The sequence below is a fragment of the Lemur catta genome, chromosome 7 (genome assembly GCF_020740605.2).
Source record: "Lemur catta isolate mLemCat1 chromosome 7, mLemCat1.pri, whole genome shotgun sequence".
NCBI lineage: Eukaryota > Metazoa > Chordata > Mammalia > Primates > Lemuridae > Lemur > Lemur catta.
The window spans coordinates 104,792,664-104,809,974 of record NC_059134.1 but is presented as its reverse complement, the minus strand read 5'-3'; the positions used below and the strand labels follow the sequence as shown (position 1 = coordinate 104,809,974).

Genomic DNA, 17,311 nt, shown 5'->3' with positions numbered 1-17,311 from the left:
CGCAGAGTGATAACGTGTGCGTCAGGCTGGGACTGTCAGTCAGAGCGCGGCCGGGTACGGGCCGAGCGGCCCGCGGGGCCCGCGCCGCTATGGCGGCCGTGTTTGATCTGGACTTGGAGACGGAGGAAGGCAGCGAGGGCGAGGGCGAGCCGGAGTTCAGCCCCACGGTGAGTGCTCCTCCCGGGCGCGACCGGATCCCGGCGCCGATGCTATCACTCGGCCGAGGCCGGGGCGCGGCAGCCCCCGCCCAGAGTGGGCTCCGACCCTTGCAGACCCCGATCCTTTTCAGATCCCGGCCTCTGTTAAGCTCTGACCCCACCCTCACCCCGGCCTCTCTTCCAGGCCCCCAGCCCTTTCTCCTGGTTCTCCCTTTTCTTCTGCCCTCGGCCTCTTCTCCCCAGCCCTTGCCTATCCCCTGCCAGCTCCCATCCCTAACCGCTCCTCTCCTGGGCCAAGCGTTCCAGCTTGCGGGGACGGGGAAGGTATCCTGACACCTCCCTTGGCTCTTACTCCTCGGTTTCTCACAGGACGTGTGTTCCCTTGCCGAATTGAGGGCGGCTGGCCTGGAGTGAGTGAGGGTCGTGTCGGGGGAGGGGGAATGTAATGGGGAAGGGGACCTGGGAAGCGCTGGAGTGTTGCCGTCATTAACTTCTTGTGTCCACAGGCCTGTGGGACACTATGAGGAGGTGGAGCTGACTGAGACCAGCGTGAACCTCGGCCCTGAGCGCATTGGGCCCCACTGTTTCGAGCTGTTGCGTGTGTTGGGCAAGGGAGGCTATGGAAAGGTATTGGTGCTCCCTCCAGCCTGGAGGCAGCCAAGGGTTCTCAAAACCACTTAGGCTTGTAGATCAGCACAGCCTCTAATGAGATTCAGAGTTAGAAACATAGAGGAGGGTAGGGTAAATCCTCTTGACTTGGACTTGAAATCGTGACTGCCCCACCCTTGGTGGGGCCTCAGTCTCTTGTCCTAAATGCCAAAGCTTCAGGGTGGGGCTTCTTGAAGATGGGATGTGGAGAGGGAAGTTGATCCTGTCTCCCCTGCCCTACAGGTGTTCCAGGTGCGAAAGGTGCAAGGCACCAACTTGGGCAAGATATATGCCATGAAAGTCCTACGGAAGGTGAGTCATTCATTCAGCCAAAAATACTGAGTGGCTGCCATTCCCACCATGCTGTGCCAGGCTTTGGGAAGATAGCAGTGAACACGACAAAGAAGACAGTCCTTGTCTTTGGCATTTGCTTGTTTATTGCCTGTTGTGATATATATTGTTTTGCATTAATTCCCAAATGGGGGCAATTTTGCCTCCCAAGGAACAGTTAACAATGTCCGGACACATTTTTGATTGTCAAGACTAGAGAGGGGAGTACCTCTGGCATCCCATGGGTGGAGGCCAGGGATGCTGCTGAACATCCCACAATGCACAAGGCGACCTCCCACCACAGAATATCTGGTCCAAGGTGTCTGCAGTATTGAAGTTGAGAAACCCTATGGTAGAGGATAAACTGGTTCCTGAAAAGGATGACTGCTATTTCTCCAATTATGGAGAAATACAATGGAGAACAGAGGATAGCAGAGGGTAATGGCTGGAGGGACTGAGGAGCTCTGGGTACCCCAGCTTCTAACTGATTCCTGCACTTCCAGGCCAAAATTGTGCGCAACGCCAAGGACACGGCACACACACGGGCTGAGCGGAACATTCTAGAGTCAGTGAAGCACCCCTTCATTGTGGAACTGGCCTATGCCTTCCAGACTGGTGGCAAACTCTACCTCATCCTTGAGTGCCTCAGTGGTATGAGTGTGGGCCCAGCTAGGGGTGTGAGTGGGGAGCCAGCACAGGAAGCCCTGGGAGCTCTGGGGGAAGCCCCGAGAGACTGGGTTGTGGAGGATGGCTGAGGGCTCCCACACCCATCCACCTGTCCGTCTGTCCATCCATCCCATCATTCATTCATTCAGCAAACATCTGTCCAGTGCCTATCATGTCCTTCACCTGTGTTGGGGGTGGATGGGAATGGTGTGAGCTTATACAGAAGTCCCGAGGGTGGTTTGTCTATTTCTGCCCCCCTCCATGTCCTGTTTCTCTCCCCTGCGAGCACTGTATCCAGTCAGGTCCCAGATCTAGCTGGTCCACTCTCTGCAGTGTCCTCCATTCCCTCCACTCTCTCAGGAGGACAAGGAGGGGGGTGGACAGCAGTTTCCTAACCGGGCTTGAGGCCTCTTGCTTACTGCTTTGTCCCCTCTGGTAACTGCTGGGGCCATCCTCTGAAAGCACAGGCTGTGCCCAGCACTTCTGCTCAGAGTCCCATGACTGTGCCTGCCCAGATCCAGCCTAACCTCCTCGGCCCGCTGTCCCCTGCTCACCTTGAAGCGGTCCAGGCCTGCTTTTCCCGCTACCTCGTCCGCACCGGATGAGCCCTGTGAGCTTCTGCCTCTGCACTCGCTTTCCCTCCCCTCCATCTCAGCACTCCTTGAAGCCCCCTCGCACCTCCCTTTCTCTGTTCTCTCGTGGTGGGATTCATTTTGTCTCCCTCGGCTCCTCTGTGAGATGTTTTGGGTTAAGCTCTCAGAGCTGTTGTGCAGCCTGGCATATTAGAACAGTTGTGTGCATGTCTGTCTCCCCAGTGACTGAGCGTCCTGAGGGCAATGGCTGGGTCTCTTCATCCTGTCCCCAGCTTCACCCAACACAGGGCCAGGTTCCGAGTAGGCGTCGGTAGATGTTTGCTGAATTGAATTGAATCCCCACGGCAGCTCTGTGAGGCAGGTAGGGCAGGAATTATAAGCCCCACTTTCCCCAAGAAGAAACCGAGGCTCAGAGAGCACAAAGAGGCCTGGGCCAGCACATGGCTGCTGACATGTTTGTGTTGCAGGTGGCGAACTCTTCACACATCTGGAGCGAGAGGGCATCTTCCTCGAAGACACAGCCTGGTGGGTGTTACTCCTGCCGCTCTCACAAGAGATGCCTGGTCCCTGCCCCACCCCCACCTTCACCCTGTTCTGTCTCTGCAGCTTCTACCTGGCTGAAATCACACTGGCCCTGGGCCATCTCCACTCTCAAGGCATCATCTACCGAGACCTCAAACCCGAGAACATCATGCTCAACAGTCAGGGTGCGCATGTGTGCACATGCAGCTGCACATACGGGGTCTGCAGTCTATCTGGAGGCTGAGGAGCCCCGTGGAGGGGGCCAGGGCCCTGACCCGGCGCCCCACCGCCCCCAACATTCTTCCTTAGGCCACATCAAACTGACCGACTTTGGACTCTGCAAGGAGTCGATCCATGAGGGTGCTGTCACTCATACCTTCTGTGGCACCATTGAGTACATGTAAGTGACACCTGCCTGCTCCAGGGATTGGGAGGACAGCCAGAAAGGGCCTAGCCTGACTGACAGTTCTACCTGGTCCCCAGGGCCCCTGAGATCCTGGTGCGCAGTGGCCACAACCGGGCTGTGGACTGGTGGAGCCTGGGGGCCCTGATGTACGACATGCTCACTGGATCGGCAAGTCCAGCCTCCGTGGGGGGGGAGGCCGGGTGGGGGGGTAGGAGGAGACTCCCTCCAGGGCAGGAGCAGGGCTGGTGGGAGGCCTGCAAGGCTCCTCTCACCTTCTGCCTCCTCCAGCCACCCTTCACTGCAGAGAACCGGAAGAAAACCATGGATAAGATCATCAAGGGGAAGTTGGCGCTGCCCCCCTACCTCACCCCAGATGCCCGGGACCTTGTCAAAAAGGTGGGGCTCCCTCCTGCCCAGGGTCCTGCCTCCATCTCTGCTCCCGGGCCCTACTGGCCACCCTGCGTGCGTGCCTGAGCCTCTCTCAGCTGTGGGGAAGCTGGTGCCACCCCTGCCCGTGCAGTTTGCTTGTGGGAGGGAAAGAAGCCCTTGCTTTGGGGTCCGAGACTCTGAGCCAGGCCTCAGCTCTGACCCAGACCAGCCTGCCCCCACACCAGTCCCAGGCCTAAGAGCCAGTCAGCAGAACGTTTGTGATGAGCTAGCCACTCTGCCTTCAGAGAGGCAAGTGTTGGAGGTGTAGGGGGGAGGCCAGGCGCTCGTCCGGGTTTGGAGTGGGCTCCAGCTCCTCACTGAAACACCCTGGGTCAGTGCCAGGGACCAGGGGCCTTTTTGTGAAGGCTTCGTGGAGAACGCTTCATTGGACCAAACCTCGAAAGTCCTGAGGGCATCTGGAGGTGGGGGCCGTATCCAGAGGCACCCACCCGCCCCATCTCACCTTGCCCCACCCCAGCTGGCCCTGGGACACATACCTCCCCCAGGCTCTCACTCTCTGCCCTGGTCCCACAGTTCCTGAAGCGGAATCCCAGCCAGCGGATTGGGGGTGGCCCAGGGGATGCTGCCGACGTGCAGGTGGGTCTGGGACCACCACCAGGGGCAGGGCTGTCTCCAGGGGTGACTGGGTACTTGGGCGGGGCCCTAGGGCAGAGCAGGTTACTAAAGGAGCCAAGCCAGGCAAATTGTTGGTGGGTTTGGGGGGCATTCTCTATCCACAGAGACACCCCTTCTTCCGGCATGTGAATTGGGATGACCTCCTGGCCCGCCGTGTGGACCCCCCTTTCAGGCCCTGTCTGGTGAGTGGCAGTCCCATTGGCCCAGTGGAGGGTAGAGGACCTGCCATCTCGGATGCCCCTGACCACTCCCCACTCGGGTCTGCCCGCAGCAGTCAGAGGAGGACGTGAGCCAGTTTGATACCCGCTTCACACGGCAGACACCAGTGGACAGTCCGGACGACACGGCCCTCAGTGAGAGCGCCAACCAGGCCTTCCTGGTGAGGGCACGGGGACCTGGGGCTGACGAGGACCAGGGCAGGGGTTGTGGCCAGAGAGTGGCAGACACCGAGCATCACCGGGCCCCACCTCTCCCCCCAGGGCTTCACGTACGTGGCACCCTCTGTTCTGGACAGCATCAAGGAGGGCTTCTCTTTCCAGCCCAAGCTGCGCTCCCCCAGGCGCCTCAACAGCAGCCCCCGGACCCCCATAAGGTACCAAGGGAATGATGGGTAGTGTGTGGCTGGGCCAGGGGGCTCTAGCCTTGGGCTGCCTTGTCTACACGTTTTGGCCAGGACTGCCTGGATGGGACTTGGTGGACCCTACAGCCCGTGCAGCCAGGCAGATGGGAGAGTCTGTCCTCCCCGACCCAGCGCCAGCAGGCCCTGGCAGGTCGTAGGAGGCTCTGACTCTACCTTGGTTTCCTCTGCAGCCCCCTCAAGTTCTCCCCCTTTGAGGGGTTCCGGCCCAGCCCCGGCCTGCCAGAGCCCATGGAGCCACCTCTACCTCCACTGCTGCCGCCACCGCCGCCGCCACCACCCTCGAGCACTGCCCCACTCCCCATCCGTCCCCCCTCAGGGACCAAGAAGTCCAAGAGGGGCCGCGCACGCCCTGGGCGCTAGGCTAGGTGGGGGTGAGGGCAGCTGTTGAGGCCCCTCCCTGCAGGCCGCGAGGGCAGGACTCTGGGCGAGTCCCATAGACCTAGGGCTGTGTCTGGGGTGGAGAGCGAATGTCTTTGCTGGGGGTGGCCGGGCCCCTGAATCACGACTATGGAGGGCTGCAGGCTGCGACTGCTGGAGCAAGGGCTCTGCTGCCCCCTAGACCCTCACTTACCTGTGCCCGTGGGGGATTAAAGGATTGAATCATGGCACTGACCTGGCTCTTCGGCTGGACTCCTGGGGACAGGACTGGGCGGGGGCCTGCCCGGAGGAGCCCCTGCTTAGGAAGAGGGGGTCGCTACAGGACCACAGGGCTGGAGGCTTTTATTTCAAATGGCTGCCCAGTGCCTGTGAGGCCTTCCTGTAGAGGGGTAGCGTACACAGACTTGGGGACTGGTGAGGGGTGACAGTCTGAGGAATGCCATGTGGGGTGGGGGCTGTGGCCAGCCCTGGCAGATTGGGAAACAGAGGCACCATGAGTGGCCATGACAGGGATGGGACATCAAGACTGGCTCCTATAGTGCGGTGACATGGAGGCCCTGGCCCCCGGCTGCCCCAGCGCTGTCGTCCCAGGCCGCGCTGCCAGCAAAGGCGTGCAGGTCACTCAGCAGGGCCTCGGCACTGCCCCCTGAGCCTGCCGGCCCCAGGGAGCTGAGGCCTGGGCCCCCCTCCGTGTCACTGTCAGGTGTTTCCTCAGCCTGCTCTGGGCCCGCTGGCTCGCCACACTGCCGCCTGCCTTCTCTGGGTCCAACCTCCAGGCCACCGTCTGAGATGTAGTCGTCTTCCATGTCCTGCTCATCCTCCTGCCGCTCTGGGTCGTTGTCTGGTGAAGCCAGCTCAGTCCGGGCCTGAAGCCAGCGGCCCGGGGGGCTGGCCCAGAGCAGGCGGCAGGTGCGGCCCCACAGCGCAGCACCCAGGCGGACTGGGTGGTAGTAGCCCCCCGAGTCGCGGCTGAGGCGGCACCAGGCCAGCGCGAGGCCTGTGGCCAGCAGCAACAGCAGCAGCAGCAACAGGACGACCGTGACGGAGCTGGAGCCCACACTGTCCTCAGCGCCACCACCAGAGCCCAGGGCCCCTGGCAGGGCCAGCAGCATCCCAAGCCCTAGGGCGTGGGGCAGAGCCTGTGGGAGACAGGCAGGGGCTTGTCACCTGGGGTGGTGGCCCAGTAGGGGACAGGCCTTGTGGCCAAGAACACTTGACTTTCCTCTCTTAGTGGGTCCTCTTAGGCAAAACAGGGACAGTGAAGCAGAAAAGCCCAGGTCCTAAATTTGGCAACCAGCCCTGGCCCTGTGAGATCAGCCCCCGCTCTTGCGACCCCTTCCTGCCACACTGGGGCGTTCCTGGCTCTTCCTTCTGCCCAGAAGCCCACGCACAACCGCTCACTTTGGCTCAAGCATCACCTAAGTGAGGCCTAACTTGATCTGTTACCACTTGGACTGTCACTGCGGCCCACCCGCCTGGCACTCTGTACCGCCAACCTGCTGGACTTCTCCCATGACCCCAACCACAGGAGATGGTTTTACTGATTTTTTTTTTTTTTTTATGTTTATCGTTGTCTGGTCTCCCCGGCCTGAATAAGCTGCAGGAAGACGGGGATTTTTTTAGGTCAAGCACCAAAAAATGATACCTGGCACGTGGAAGGTGCTCAGTAAATACTGGTTGAATGTGCTCAGACTCTGCCTGTGTGGGGCGGGGACCGGGACCAAAGACAGGAGCCTGCGGCCTGGCTCTCCTGAAGGCTGGGAGGGTGGGGCCTGGACTAAGGTGGAGACCACTGCTCACCTGCTTGGCCAGGTCTCAGGATGGGGGTCCCTGAGGCCCCTCTTCTCCCTCCCAGCCACGGGGCTGCCCCAGCTGCAGGGTTTCCGTTCTACTCCCTGTCCCTGAGGGCCCCAGGCGTGCACGGCTGGGGGCTGGGGGAGGCGGGTGCAGCTGCCAGAGGAAGTCTGCGGTTGGAACAAGCTAGGTGGGGGGTGCTGTGGGGGGAGGGGTGCTAAGGTACAACCCAGCCTCCCCCCACCATGCTCTCTGCCCAGCTCCAGGGGTGCAAGTTCCCTTTCACAAGAGGAGAAGCTGAGGGCTATGCCAGGGGCCTTGAAGGGGGTGCCAGCCTAGAGCAGGGTGCTGGGGGCCATACCCCGAGTCCCAGGGAACCCAATTCCGAGGTGAGGAGGAAGGTCCGGTGTCTGCCCCACGTTTGTCCTAGGCCTCATCTCTGCCCCAGGGCCCCGGCAGGGGTGTCCTTCCTCAGCTTGCAGGGCCCAGACATTCCAGGCCTGACCTGTGGCCCCCACCCCAGGAACCCAGGGCCTTCGGTGCTTACCATCGGTCCACTGGCCCTTCGCACTGGCGCCCACCTCCAGCTCTGGCTGTGTTGAGTGAGAAGTGAGCTCTCAGCTCTCAACTGCAGCTGGGGGTGACCTGGCGCTTCCGCTTCCTGCCCACAGCACCCCACCCACTCCTCCACACCACAGGACCCCAGACAGGGCCTCAGCCTCTTAGGACCACCCCGATCAACACCAAATCCTCATAGGTCTCTCTGGGTGAGGCTGGGGCTGTGGGTCCTGTGACCAGGCCTCCAAGGAGAGAAACTGGGCACCCAGCTCAAAGCACGGCACAACCTTGGATGTGTCCACGGGTCTGCCTCAGTTTCCTTGCCTGACAGAATTCAGAACAGCAGTGTCTATGGAGCTGCTCATGGCCCCCATACCTTTCTCAAGCCTGAGTCCCGCAACACCATCTGTCCCCAGGGGTCCAGACTTTCCCCAGCCCCCTGCAGCAGCAGGCCAAGCCTGGCTTTTAGAAAGGGAATTTTATTTGGAATGAAAATATAGCGCCCATCCCACCCTACCTCCTCTGGGGAGGGAGCAGAGGGTGGGCCGGGGTGGGGGAGGTGGTCCCTCAGAGGACAAGCGAGCTTGCCTTGGTACAAAAATCCTCCACAGTGATGAGAGCCAGGCGTGGCTCCAGCCTGGGCCCAGGGAGGTCAAGTGTGACCTGGCCCCTGAGCTGCCTCAGAGGCCTCGGGCAGCCCCCCCAGTGTGACCTGCTGCAGAAGCTGAGTGAGAGGGAGGAGGAAGAGGTGGAGGCGGTGTCCACGGGCGGTGGGCGTCCACGGGCGGTGGGTGTCCACAGGCGGTGGCCTATGCGTCGCCATTCTCCAGGCGGCCGAGCTGCTCCTCCAGGCGGCCGATGCGCTCGCCCTGCGCCTTGACCAGCGCCCTCAGCGCCCGCAGCTCCTGCACCACCTCCTCCAGCTTCCCGCCCTCCTGCAGGGACATGGGGGCGGTCAGAGGCAGGCAGGAGCCGGAGGCCTAGAGCTGGGCGGCGAGGGGTCCAGACACAGGGGACTGGGACGACACCTGGGGCTGCCCAACACCACCCCTGGCTAAGCGCACATACCCCGGCTCTGGCAAGGCTGCTGCTGGGGGCAGTGTCGGCAATGGTGGCAGGCGACGTGGGGGCCCCGGCGGGCCGGCTGTCGGATAGCACATTGCGCCGGCTGACCTTCAGGTCACGCTGCTTGCTCGGCACGTAGGCCTCCCGGAGCGAGATGAGGATGGGCGAGGCGTCCCGCCCACTCACCCACTCCTCTGCCTCCAAGGCTGCCTCTGGCCCAGCTGTGTCGGGGTACAGGTCGTCCTGGAAGAGGTCCGACTGGCAAGGGGCAAGGGAGGTCAGAACCAGCTGGGGCCCCCATCAGGGTCCTCTCGTCTATACCCGGGGTGGGCACCTCTTCATCACTCTTCTGGCCTCCGGGCTTGCACTCTGTCAACCCATCCTCCCACAGCCTGGCTCCAAGTGACCTTTCGAATGCTCAAATCTGTCCTTTCACTTCCCTTCTGGACAGTTCCCTCTGAAGCCTGTCCCAGCCTCCTGAGCAGGGCCCCCGTCACTACCTTCCCCTGTAAGCCACAGGGGCCAGCTGTGTGGCTTTGTGGGCTTCTGGGGGCCATGTTTGTGGGTCGTGGATGGTGAGCTCCTACAGCAGGCCCTGTCAGCCTCGTCCCCAGCTCTGCTCCCTGAGATGTGCCCAGCATCTGAATAGAGCACTCAGCAGCTGCTGGCTGGGGCGGGGGTGGAAGTGTGGCTGTGGCTCTTGGCTGGGTATCTGAGGCCAAGTCCCCTCATTGTGGGACTCTTACTGCAGCCGGACTCCCTGTCCCACTCTCCATTGCCCCTGTCGCACCCTTCGCCTGGCCTGCCTCCCACTGGATGGCACCACCTGGCCCTGCTCAGTCCTGCTGCCTTCGGGAAGACCGCTGGGGCTGCCACTTCCCCCTTAACTGAGAGACCCCTGTGTCCTGTGGCTCACCCAGGGCAAGGCCTCAGCTCACCCCGTCTCTCCCCCTTGCCCCACCTGGCATGGCCCCATTCACAGGCTGCACCCCCGTCACCTTTGCGTAGCTGGTCTGCTAAAGAAGGGAGCAGGTAGGAGGGGACCGGGTGGCCTCACCTTTCTTGGCACAGTCATGACGATGGGCTCACACTTACGCTCATGCAGTTTGTAGAACCTGCGAAAAGGGGAGGAGCCACGGGTGGGATCCCCAGAAGTTCTCCGGGCTTCCCCTGCCCTCCACTTCTGGTCCCCACCCCAGACCCCCCACAGGCTGACCTCTGAGACCCCCAGATCCCTCCCCTAGGCTGCCCTGCCCACTGTCAAAAGGGCTCTTTCCTACAGGCTGACCCCTGGCCACTGGCCCTCCCGTGGCACATTCTGCTCCTGAGCAGCCTCTGACCTCTCACCTTGGATGCCTGTGGCCTGACTCCTATGCCCCCAGCAGACCCCTCCAAGTCCCTGAACTGAGCCCCGCCCACAGACAGTTGCCTCTGTGGCCCTCTTACCGGGCGATCTCGCATTTGCTGACCTCCAGGCCCCTCTTGGGCATGCTGCCCATGCCCCGCTGCGGCTCCTTGCTGGTGAACGTGTTCAGGAAGTGGACGTAGGGGGGCTCATCTGTGATCTCAAAGTACCGGATGCTGGAGTCGCCCTGTGGGGGGAGGGGGCTCAGCACTCGGGCATCCCTCTCCCAAGCCCAGGCCTGCCCTGCCCTGGCCCACCTTGCCGCAGACATAGACCACGCCGGTGTCGGGGTCGTAGAAGGGCAGCAGGGCCCCATTGCTCGAGTCCAGCTCCTGCAGGGCCATGGGCTCCTCAAGGTTTTCCTGGTACATCCGGGGCAGTCAGGCCAAGCAGAACCTCCTCCCTCATCCCAAACCACCCACCAGGCTTAACCAGTCACATGCCACACGGTGTCCCCCACCAGGCCTTCCTGGCTCCTCCCTACTCCCAGGATTCCACTTCCCCAGCCTCCTCCAGGCCATGAGACTGCTCCCAGGCTGCTGAGCAAGTGCTGAGAAATTCCCACCACGGGGAGCCCGGGGTGCCAGGCAGCACCAGCCCCTGCCTCAAAGGGGCCCTGGAGGTCACCGTGCAGACACCCTGGGACAGAGTGTGTTGGGGAAGGGCTGGGGAGGCTGGAAGAGGGAGCCCTGCACAGGCCTCGACGGGCAGCCGGGTGGTCCAGGCAAGCAAAGGGGGACGTGCTTTCCAGTGGGCAGGAACAACGTGGCGGAGACACAGAGGCAGTGGGTGAGCAGGGGGCAGGAAAGAAGGGGCTGGCAAGGTCCCAGGTCCTGAAAGCCTCAAGTGCCAGGCAGAGAACTTGGGAACCACAGGCCTCTCCAGGGTGACCCCTGCCCGCCTGGCCCAGATGGGGCCCAAGTCTCAAGCCTGCCCCTCAGGCTTGCCACAGCCACTCACTGGGTCCCAGAGTGCCAGCTGCCGCTCACTCATACGGCTGAAGCCTGTGGTGAACACCTTGCCATCTGCCAGGAAGATGGCCCGCATGGGCCGGGCCCCCTCGTGAGCCTTCTCTCGCTCCTGTGGGAGGACAGGCCAATCAGTGCAGCACCCCAATCAAACCCCTATCCACAGCCATCCTTGCCCTCCGGGGCCACATACTGCCACCAGTGTACCCCTGCGGGGGTCGATGATGCGCACGCTCTTGTCCTTGCATGCGGAGCAGAAGAGGCTGCCGTTGCGGTTCCAGCTGATGTTGTAGATGAGGTCCGGGTGCAGGGTGTCCAGGCGGTACAGCTCCTCCGCTGTGCCCACGTTCCAGATGAGTACCACATTGTCGCAGCCTAGCAGGTGGGGGGGCCATCAGCTCAGGCCCAGGTGGGTGGTAGGGGACCACTGGCTCACCAGGCCCACTTTACCCAACCCCCGGGACTAGCCTGGTTCTCTCCACCGCTGAGGACCTCAGCTTCCCCATCTGTGAGATGGGCCTGGGAGGGGCTGTTGGGATGTTTCAGAGAAGTGTATGGGGAGGGACATGGGGAATGGGGCAGGGGTGATGCAGACCTGCACTCAGCAGCACATTGCGGGCTGTCGGGTGCCAGGTGACAATGCCCACTCGCTTGGTGTGTCCCTCCAGCACCACCACTGGCTCTGTCAGTGGGGAGGCCAGCCCGTTCTCTGGGATCTGCCACACCTGTGGTGGAGACAGGGATGCTGGGCTGAGTTCTCTGCTCGCACCCACTGCGTGCAACCTTGAGCCACACCCACGACCCTGGCCTCACCATGACTGTGCAGTCCTCTGAGCCGCTGGCGATGACTTCGTCGTTGTGAGGACACCAGTCAATGTCCAGGACAGGTCCCGTGTGCCCACATACCGTTGGGTAGGCCTTGTCAATGCGGCCCGTCTAAGGGCACGAGGGGGCAATCAGGAGGGACCCAAGATCTCAGCACCATCCCTCAACCTTAGTCTTCCCCTCCGCAAAGTGGGAATGGTGCACTTGGCCTGGCTCACAGGTGGCCCAGATGTGACTGTGCACCAACCACCAGGTGAGCAGGAAACGTTTGTTGCCTCTAACCCTGACTCCATGGCAATAAGCCACTTTTGCCCCCTGTGCTCATGTCTCTTGGACAGTGAATCTGGACTATGATACCTGCCCAGCAGTGAGAAATGGGCAACATTATAGACGTCGGGTGTGCAGACAGGCACAGCAGGTGTAGCCGAGGTGTCTCCAGTCCCTCCCCCAGCCCTAACTCGGCCCACCTTGCTTAGGGGGAGCACCAGGAAGGCACCCCCACCACTGGCCTCCACAATCACCGCCAGGAACTTGGGGTTGACTGCACAGAAGGTGCTGTCCCAGGTAACACGGGATACTCGAATGTCTTCATAGCACTGGTCATTCTTGACCGGCTGCCCGAACACATGCCGGAATTTGCTCTGCCGTACCACTTTGCGGAAGGACATGTCTGCAGGACAGAGAGGCCTGGATCAGCTCAGCCCATCCCAGCAACCACCCCAAGGCTGCGTGAAGGGAAGTGGGGAGGATGCAACTGGGAGCATGGTCCCTGTAACCTGACTGGGTCTCAGCTTCCCAGTTACAGAGTGAGGTCACAGGTGCAGAGCCCAGCTGCCTCCTGCAGGGGTTAATGCACTGCGTCCTGGACCTAGCCACAGCTGAGTCCCCGATGGGCTTTACAGGACTCTACCCAGGCCCCTTCCTGGCTCTGGTATGTGTGGGGAGGGCGGGAGATGGGAGGCGTGGAAGCTGGAGCAAGCTTAGCTTTTCTGCAGGTCCCAGCCCAGCTCCCACCAGCCTCTTTCCTGCACGCGGATTTGGAGACAGGGTAATGGGCAGGAAGGAGAGAGGAGGCAGGAAAGGTCTCCCTATGGTGGGGCCGAGCTAGGCCTCAGTTCTGAGTCCCAGAGAACGTGCAGGGAGCTGCAGAGAACCCCGGCCTGGCCCAGGGGGGATGGCAGGGCCGGGCAGGGGTCGGGACGCAGCTGCCAGCTTCGGAGCATCCCAGAGCTGCCTCGGAGCAGGATCCATAGTGGAGCAGGAGCCCAGCTTCCAGGGGCCCAGGCCCAAGAGAGGAGTGGCGGGCGGCCAAGGGGAGTTGGGACTAAGAGGGGTGCAGTGGAGGGGAGGGCTCCTGGGACCCGCGATCCCCCTACAAGCCCCGGCTGCCCCGCCCCTGCAGCCCAGCGCCCCGGCCCGGCCCCGCCGCGCTCACCGGGGGCGCCGGGGGCTGCGGCACCGGCCTCGGGCGGCTCCGGATCCGGCCTCTGGGAAGCAGGAAGCGGGAATCAGGAAGTGACAGCGGAGCCGGGAGCGGGGGCGGGGCGGGGGCTCGCGGGGGCGGGGCCGGTCACGCGCGGAGGGGCGGGGCGGGGAGCGGGCCCGGGGGCGGGGCCTTCCGCAGCTCCGCGGGCGGCCGGCGCGGGGGCAGCCGAGCCGCAGACCCCGGCCCCTTCCGCGTCCTGCTCGTCGTCGCGGCGTCTGCCGGAGTCGCCAGCAGTGGGCGAAGCTCCACCCTCCCGCCCCCCGACCCGAATGCGCACCTCCGAGGGCCCCCTCACCGCCCCCTAATCCAGAGTGTGGCGTCTACACCGACAGCTGATATATTTACGCGCCTCTTCTTAAGTTATAAAAGTTCATGGTCATGGTTAACAATGTAAATAGAACAGCGGTGTTTTAAGCAGCGAGTGGAAGCCCAGGCGTCCCGTTCTCCCAGACAAACCCCCGGGGTCCCGCCGGCCCTTCTTAGTACGAGTCGGAATGGGGCCCCGCCCACAGACCCCTGGCGCGGCGCTTCCTTTCCTCCACCTCTCCCGGCGGCCTGGAGGTGGTCAGTCCGCAGCTCCTTCCTCCGGCCAGCTCCTGTGGCAAGGAGCCCAGCCTGGCGCCAGATCCACCCCGTCCGGCCCCGCCCTGCAGGACGGAGGTGTCCCTGGAAGTCCCACAGGTGGAGTCTGTCCCTGTCCCTCGAGCCGGCGGTTCTGGGGCACTGGCTACCTCCCTCATTCCTCCCTTGGGCCCTGGCTACTGCCCCGGCTGACCAAGGGGTGATGGCAGCGTCCCTCTCCCAGAAAGAGGGGGCAGGGGAAGAGTGGGGAGGAGAAAAGTCAAAGGTGCCTGTCTCTGGTGGCAGGAAGCCCACCCTTTGTGTCCGAGGGGGGCCTGGGGCTTGCACCCCATCTCATTTCCTTCACCACTGGGACAGTTGAGGAACAGGCTCAGAGCGGTGAGGTGGCTGCATGAGGTCATCCAGCCAGAATCAGTCCCCTTGGGTTTGGCTCCAAAGTCCTTGCTTTTCCCACTGCTCTGCACACGCGCGAGGGCTGGAGTGTGAGGAAGTGGAAGCGGGAAGGCAGGAACACAGCCTCTCGCTCCACTGACTCCCCGGCAACAGCCAGAGGGGCTGTCTAAAGCCCAGCCAGATGCTGTCACTCTCCTACCCTCAGCCCTCCCTCTGACTCCTCATGGTCCCACTTGAAATAAAATCCACAGCCCCCCATCCCTCCACCCCTCACCCCTGCCTCCCTGCCTGTCTGACCCCTGCCCCCCACCCCTTTATCACCTACCCATGTCCTCTGCCCGCATGTGCCCCAGTGACACTGACCCCCTGTCCACCTTCATTCCCACCCCAGGGCCTGGGCACTTCCTGTTCCCTCCATCTGGAAGCTCCTCCCCCAGATCTTAGGAAGGCTCCATCCCTCATTCTTCCAGGTCTACACAGAAAACTCACCTCCTCCTACAGCCCTCCCTGACCACCCCTTTCACCCAGCCACTGTCTGGCCCTTCCTTGTTCCTACTGCATTATTCTTAGTCACCCCCTGATGGGACATTATATGTGATGTCACATTATGTGCTGATTTGCATGTCTGCTTCGCATCTGCCCCACCCCACTAGGATGTTGGCAGATTGAGGGAAGGACCCTGTCCCGCTTCCCACTGTATTCTCACCACCAAGAACAAGATTTAGCACGTGGGATGGGACCAAGTAACGTGTGCTGAATGAATGCATGAACAGCAGCACTGCGTGCAGGATTGAAAGATGTTCATAATCACAACTTACAGTTGTGCTGGTCCCTGTGAAGGAGGGGGAGGGGTGCCTGTCACCTGGAGAGGGAGGGAGTCTCCCAGAGGGCAACAGGAGCCCAGCCCCGGGATGTGTTAGGGGCGAGGTGGGGGCTGTGGAATGTCTTGGGGGTGAGCCCTCTTTCATACCCATTTTCTCTAACACAAAACCCTCCTCTGTGGGCCACCAGAACTCCTCTTTATCCTGCAAAACCCTGCAGGCATTGTTCTTTTTTCTGGATAGAAATCATCCATTATGGGTGGAATTCCCCTCGGAGGTGGGGCTGTTCCACTGGAGTGTGGACCGAAGTGGAAGGCAGGTGTCTGGTCCTGAGGTTTTAGTCCCTGATCTGCCTGCTGTGCTGTTTGGCTTGGGCAGCTCTGCCCAGAAAAAGGGATAGGGGCACCGAAGTCCAGGCCCTGTGCTCAGAGTGTGCAAACTTGGGCAGGGTGGGGAGGGAGAAGGGGGCAGTGTGGGGGGGAGCACAATTCCTGGTGGGCAGATGACCTGCCACGTGGGCTCTGGCCTGTGGCTCAGTATTGGTCCCAGGCCTGAGGAGGCCTGGGGGTGCCCAGTGGCGTAATGTAATTAATGGCCAGCAGTTACCAAGCACTTACTCTGTGCCAGGCAAGGATCCAAGTACTTCACAGGGTGGCAATCAGGCCTGGCTCATGCTCCTGGGAGATGGGCACCATTATTGCGATCCTCATCTTATAGGTGAGGAAACTGAGCCCGAAAGAGGCCAAGAGCTTTGTTGACGGTCACATGGACTTGTGCAGGCAGGATTCAAACAACCCCAGAGGGGCCCCAGAGAGCACACGCTTAGCCTTACCCATGTGTCTCCAAACTGGAAGGCTGGCCAGAAACCTAGCAAGTGCTCCATAAATATTTGTTGGGTGAGTAAATTCAACAAGTTTCCAGAGAGTTCCAGAAATCTCTCTCCCACCTGCCTCAGTGCCCACAATTCCATCACTAAGAAATGCTGCGATTGTGTTTCTAGTATCACCCCCACTAACCCAGTGTGCTTCCCGTCCCGGGCTCAGAACTGCCAGCCCTCCAAGGAGAACACTGTCAGCCATCTTACAGAGGAGAAACTGAGGCTGAAGGTGAGCTAGGCATCAGAACCCAGATGGGACTGCACTGCTCCAGGTGGCCTGCACAGCCTGCTTCCTTTCTGAAATGCAAGCCTCTCTGGGAAGGGTGGCACTTGGAACATCGCTGTCACTTACACCTGCTGGCAAGGGCCCCTCTCGGTTGCTGGAGGTCACGATGCTGAGCTAGCGGGAGTGGGAGGGAGAAGAGCGGGAAGGGGCCTGGCTTTGGAACACTGGGGCTTGGGAGAAAGCTGGGTGGGGTGGGTCCCAGGAGGGTGACGGGGGTGAAAAGGGAAGCGGGCTGGGTGGAAAGACAGACCTTTAGCACTTCCTAGATTTTTCTGTGGTGTCTGCAGCCTGAGAGGGAAAAGTTGCTTCTGCCCCAGAGATGCTGTGGTCCTACAGGAGCCTTTGCCCTTTCTGGAACCCAGAGCTCTCTGTGCTCGGACAGCCTCCCACCTGTGCCCTTGGGCACTCTGTCCCTGAGCCCCCACACAGTCTTTGTGCAGCCCTCCATGGGGGGCTGAGGGGCAGGCGGTGCTAGTTGAACCCTTAAATGGAGTCAGATTTTAAAGTCCTCTGGAGCCCCCCTCCCGAGGCACAGAGGCAGCCCCGTGCTCTCCCAGGCCACCTGGGTGTCCGCAGCACAGACTGGTCACAGCATCCCAGATGCTCAGGCCAGGTGGTGGCCCTCCCACCTGCCTCCCCCATCCCTCCCTGTAGGCCAGGGAAGGAAAAGAACATCTGTTCACTGACCCTCTACTGTGTGTCAGGCTCTTGTTGGGCACCTCACACACTTTCTCATTTAATCCTCACAACAGCAGATGACATGGGAGCTCCGAAGATGAAGTAGCTTGTCCAGAGTCACCCAGCTGGGATGTGGCAGAGTGGGATCTGAATCCAGGCTAGAGAGC

The 17,311-nt window shown here is 61.5% G+C and overlaps 3 protein-coding genes across 5 annotated transcripts; 1 reads left to right on the top strand and 2 right to left on the bottom strand.

Moving 5' to 3' along the window:
- On the top strand, positions 1 to 5,640 carry RPS6KB2 (ribosomal protein S6 kinase B2). 2 transcript variants are annotated; one of them, XM_045558337.1, is made up of 15 exons: positions 1 to 167; positions 528 to 568; positions 665 to 785; positions 1,050 to 1,118; positions 1,640 to 1,787; positions 2,863 to 2,920; positions 3,002 to 3,102; positions 3,227 to 3,317; positions 3,401 to 3,491; positions 3,612 to 3,719; positions 4,287 to 4,349; positions 4,493 to 4,570; positions 4,660 to 4,767; positions 4,868 to 4,980; positions 5,199 to 5,640. In XM_045558337.1, the coding sequence occupies exons 1-15, from the start codon at positions 90 to 92 to the stop codon at positions 5,386 to 5,388; spliced, it is 1,458 nt and encodes a 485-aa protein (XP_045414293.1). In that variant the 5' UTR covers positions 1 to 89; the 3' UTR covers positions 5,389 to 5,640. The 2 variants fall into 2 exon arrangements, with proteins under 2 accessions (XP_045414293.1, XP_045414292.1); XM_045558336.1 differs by having other exon boundaries at positions 3,401 to 3,719.
- A 91-nt stretch (positions 5,641 to 5,731) lies between these two features.
- LOC123642849 (protein tyrosine phosphatase receptor type C associated protein) lies at positions 5,732 to 8,123 on the bottom strand. 2 transcript variants are annotated; one of them, XM_045558339.1, is made up of 2 exons: positions 7,748 to 8,123; positions 5,732 to 6,545 (listed from the first exon to the last, which is right to left on the bottom strand). In XM_045558339.1, the coding sequence occupies exons 1-2, from the start codon at positions 7,748 to 7,750 to the stop codon at positions 5,940 to 5,942; spliced, it is 609 nt and encodes a 202-aa protein (XP_045414295.1). In that variant the 5' UTR covers positions 7,751 to 8,123; the 3' UTR covers positions 5,732 to 5,939. The 2 variants fall into 2 exon arrangements, with proteins under 2 accessions (XP_045414295.1, XP_045414296.1); XM_045558340.1 differs by lacking the exon at positions 7,748 to 8,123 and adding an exon at positions 7,207 to 7,709.
- A 94-nt stretch (positions 8,124 to 8,217) lies between these two features.
- On the bottom strand, positions 8,218 to 13,508 carry CORO1B (coronin 1B). The gene is made up of 11 exons (XM_045558334.1): positions 13,457 to 13,508; positions 12,489 to 12,691; positions 12,010 to 12,132; positions 11,792 to 11,921; positions 11,390 to 11,571; positions 11,189 to 11,308; positions 10,486 to 10,590; positions 10,270 to 10,415; positions 9,881 to 9,938; positions 8,827 to 9,081; positions 8,218 to 8,693 (listed from the first exon to the last, which is right to left on the bottom strand). The coding sequence occupies exons 2-11, from the start codon at positions 12,687 to 12,689 to the stop codon at positions 8,568 to 8,570; spliced, it is 1,446 nt and encodes a 481-aa protein (XP_045414290.1). The 5' UTR covers positions 12,690 to 12,691; positions 13,457 to 13,508; the 3' UTR covers positions 8,218 to 8,567.
- Positions 13,509 to 17,311: the final 3,803 nt, after the last annotated feature.

Bases quoted from the DNA above. Each gene is read 5' to 3' on its own strand.
- CORO1B (XM_045558334.1), bottom strand. From the start codon at position 12,689: ATGTCCTTCCGCAAAGTGGTACGGCAGAGCAAATTCCGGCATGTGTTC. The intron at 12,133-12,488 runs GTGGGCCGAGTT...TCGTGCCCTTAG, and splicing joins TGGTGCTCCCCCTAAGCAAG to ACGGGCCGCATTGACAAGGC. The intron at 9,939-10,269 runs GTAAGAGGGCCA...CCCTTTTCGCAG, and splicing joins AGCAAATGCGAGATCGCCCG to GTTCTACAAACTGCATGAGC.
- RPS6KB2 (XM_045558336.1), top strand. From the start codon at position 90: ATGGCGGCCGTGTTTGATCTGGACTTGGAGACGGAGGAAGGCAGCGAG. The intron at 4,350-4,492 runs GTGGGTCTGGGA...CTCTATCCACAG, and splicing joins GGGATGCTGCCGACGTGCAG to AGACACCCCTTCTTCCGGCA. The intron at 4,768-4,867 runs GTGAGGGCACGG...CTCTCCCCCCAG, and splicing joins GCGCCAACCAGGCCTTCCTG to GGCTTCACGTACGTGGCACC.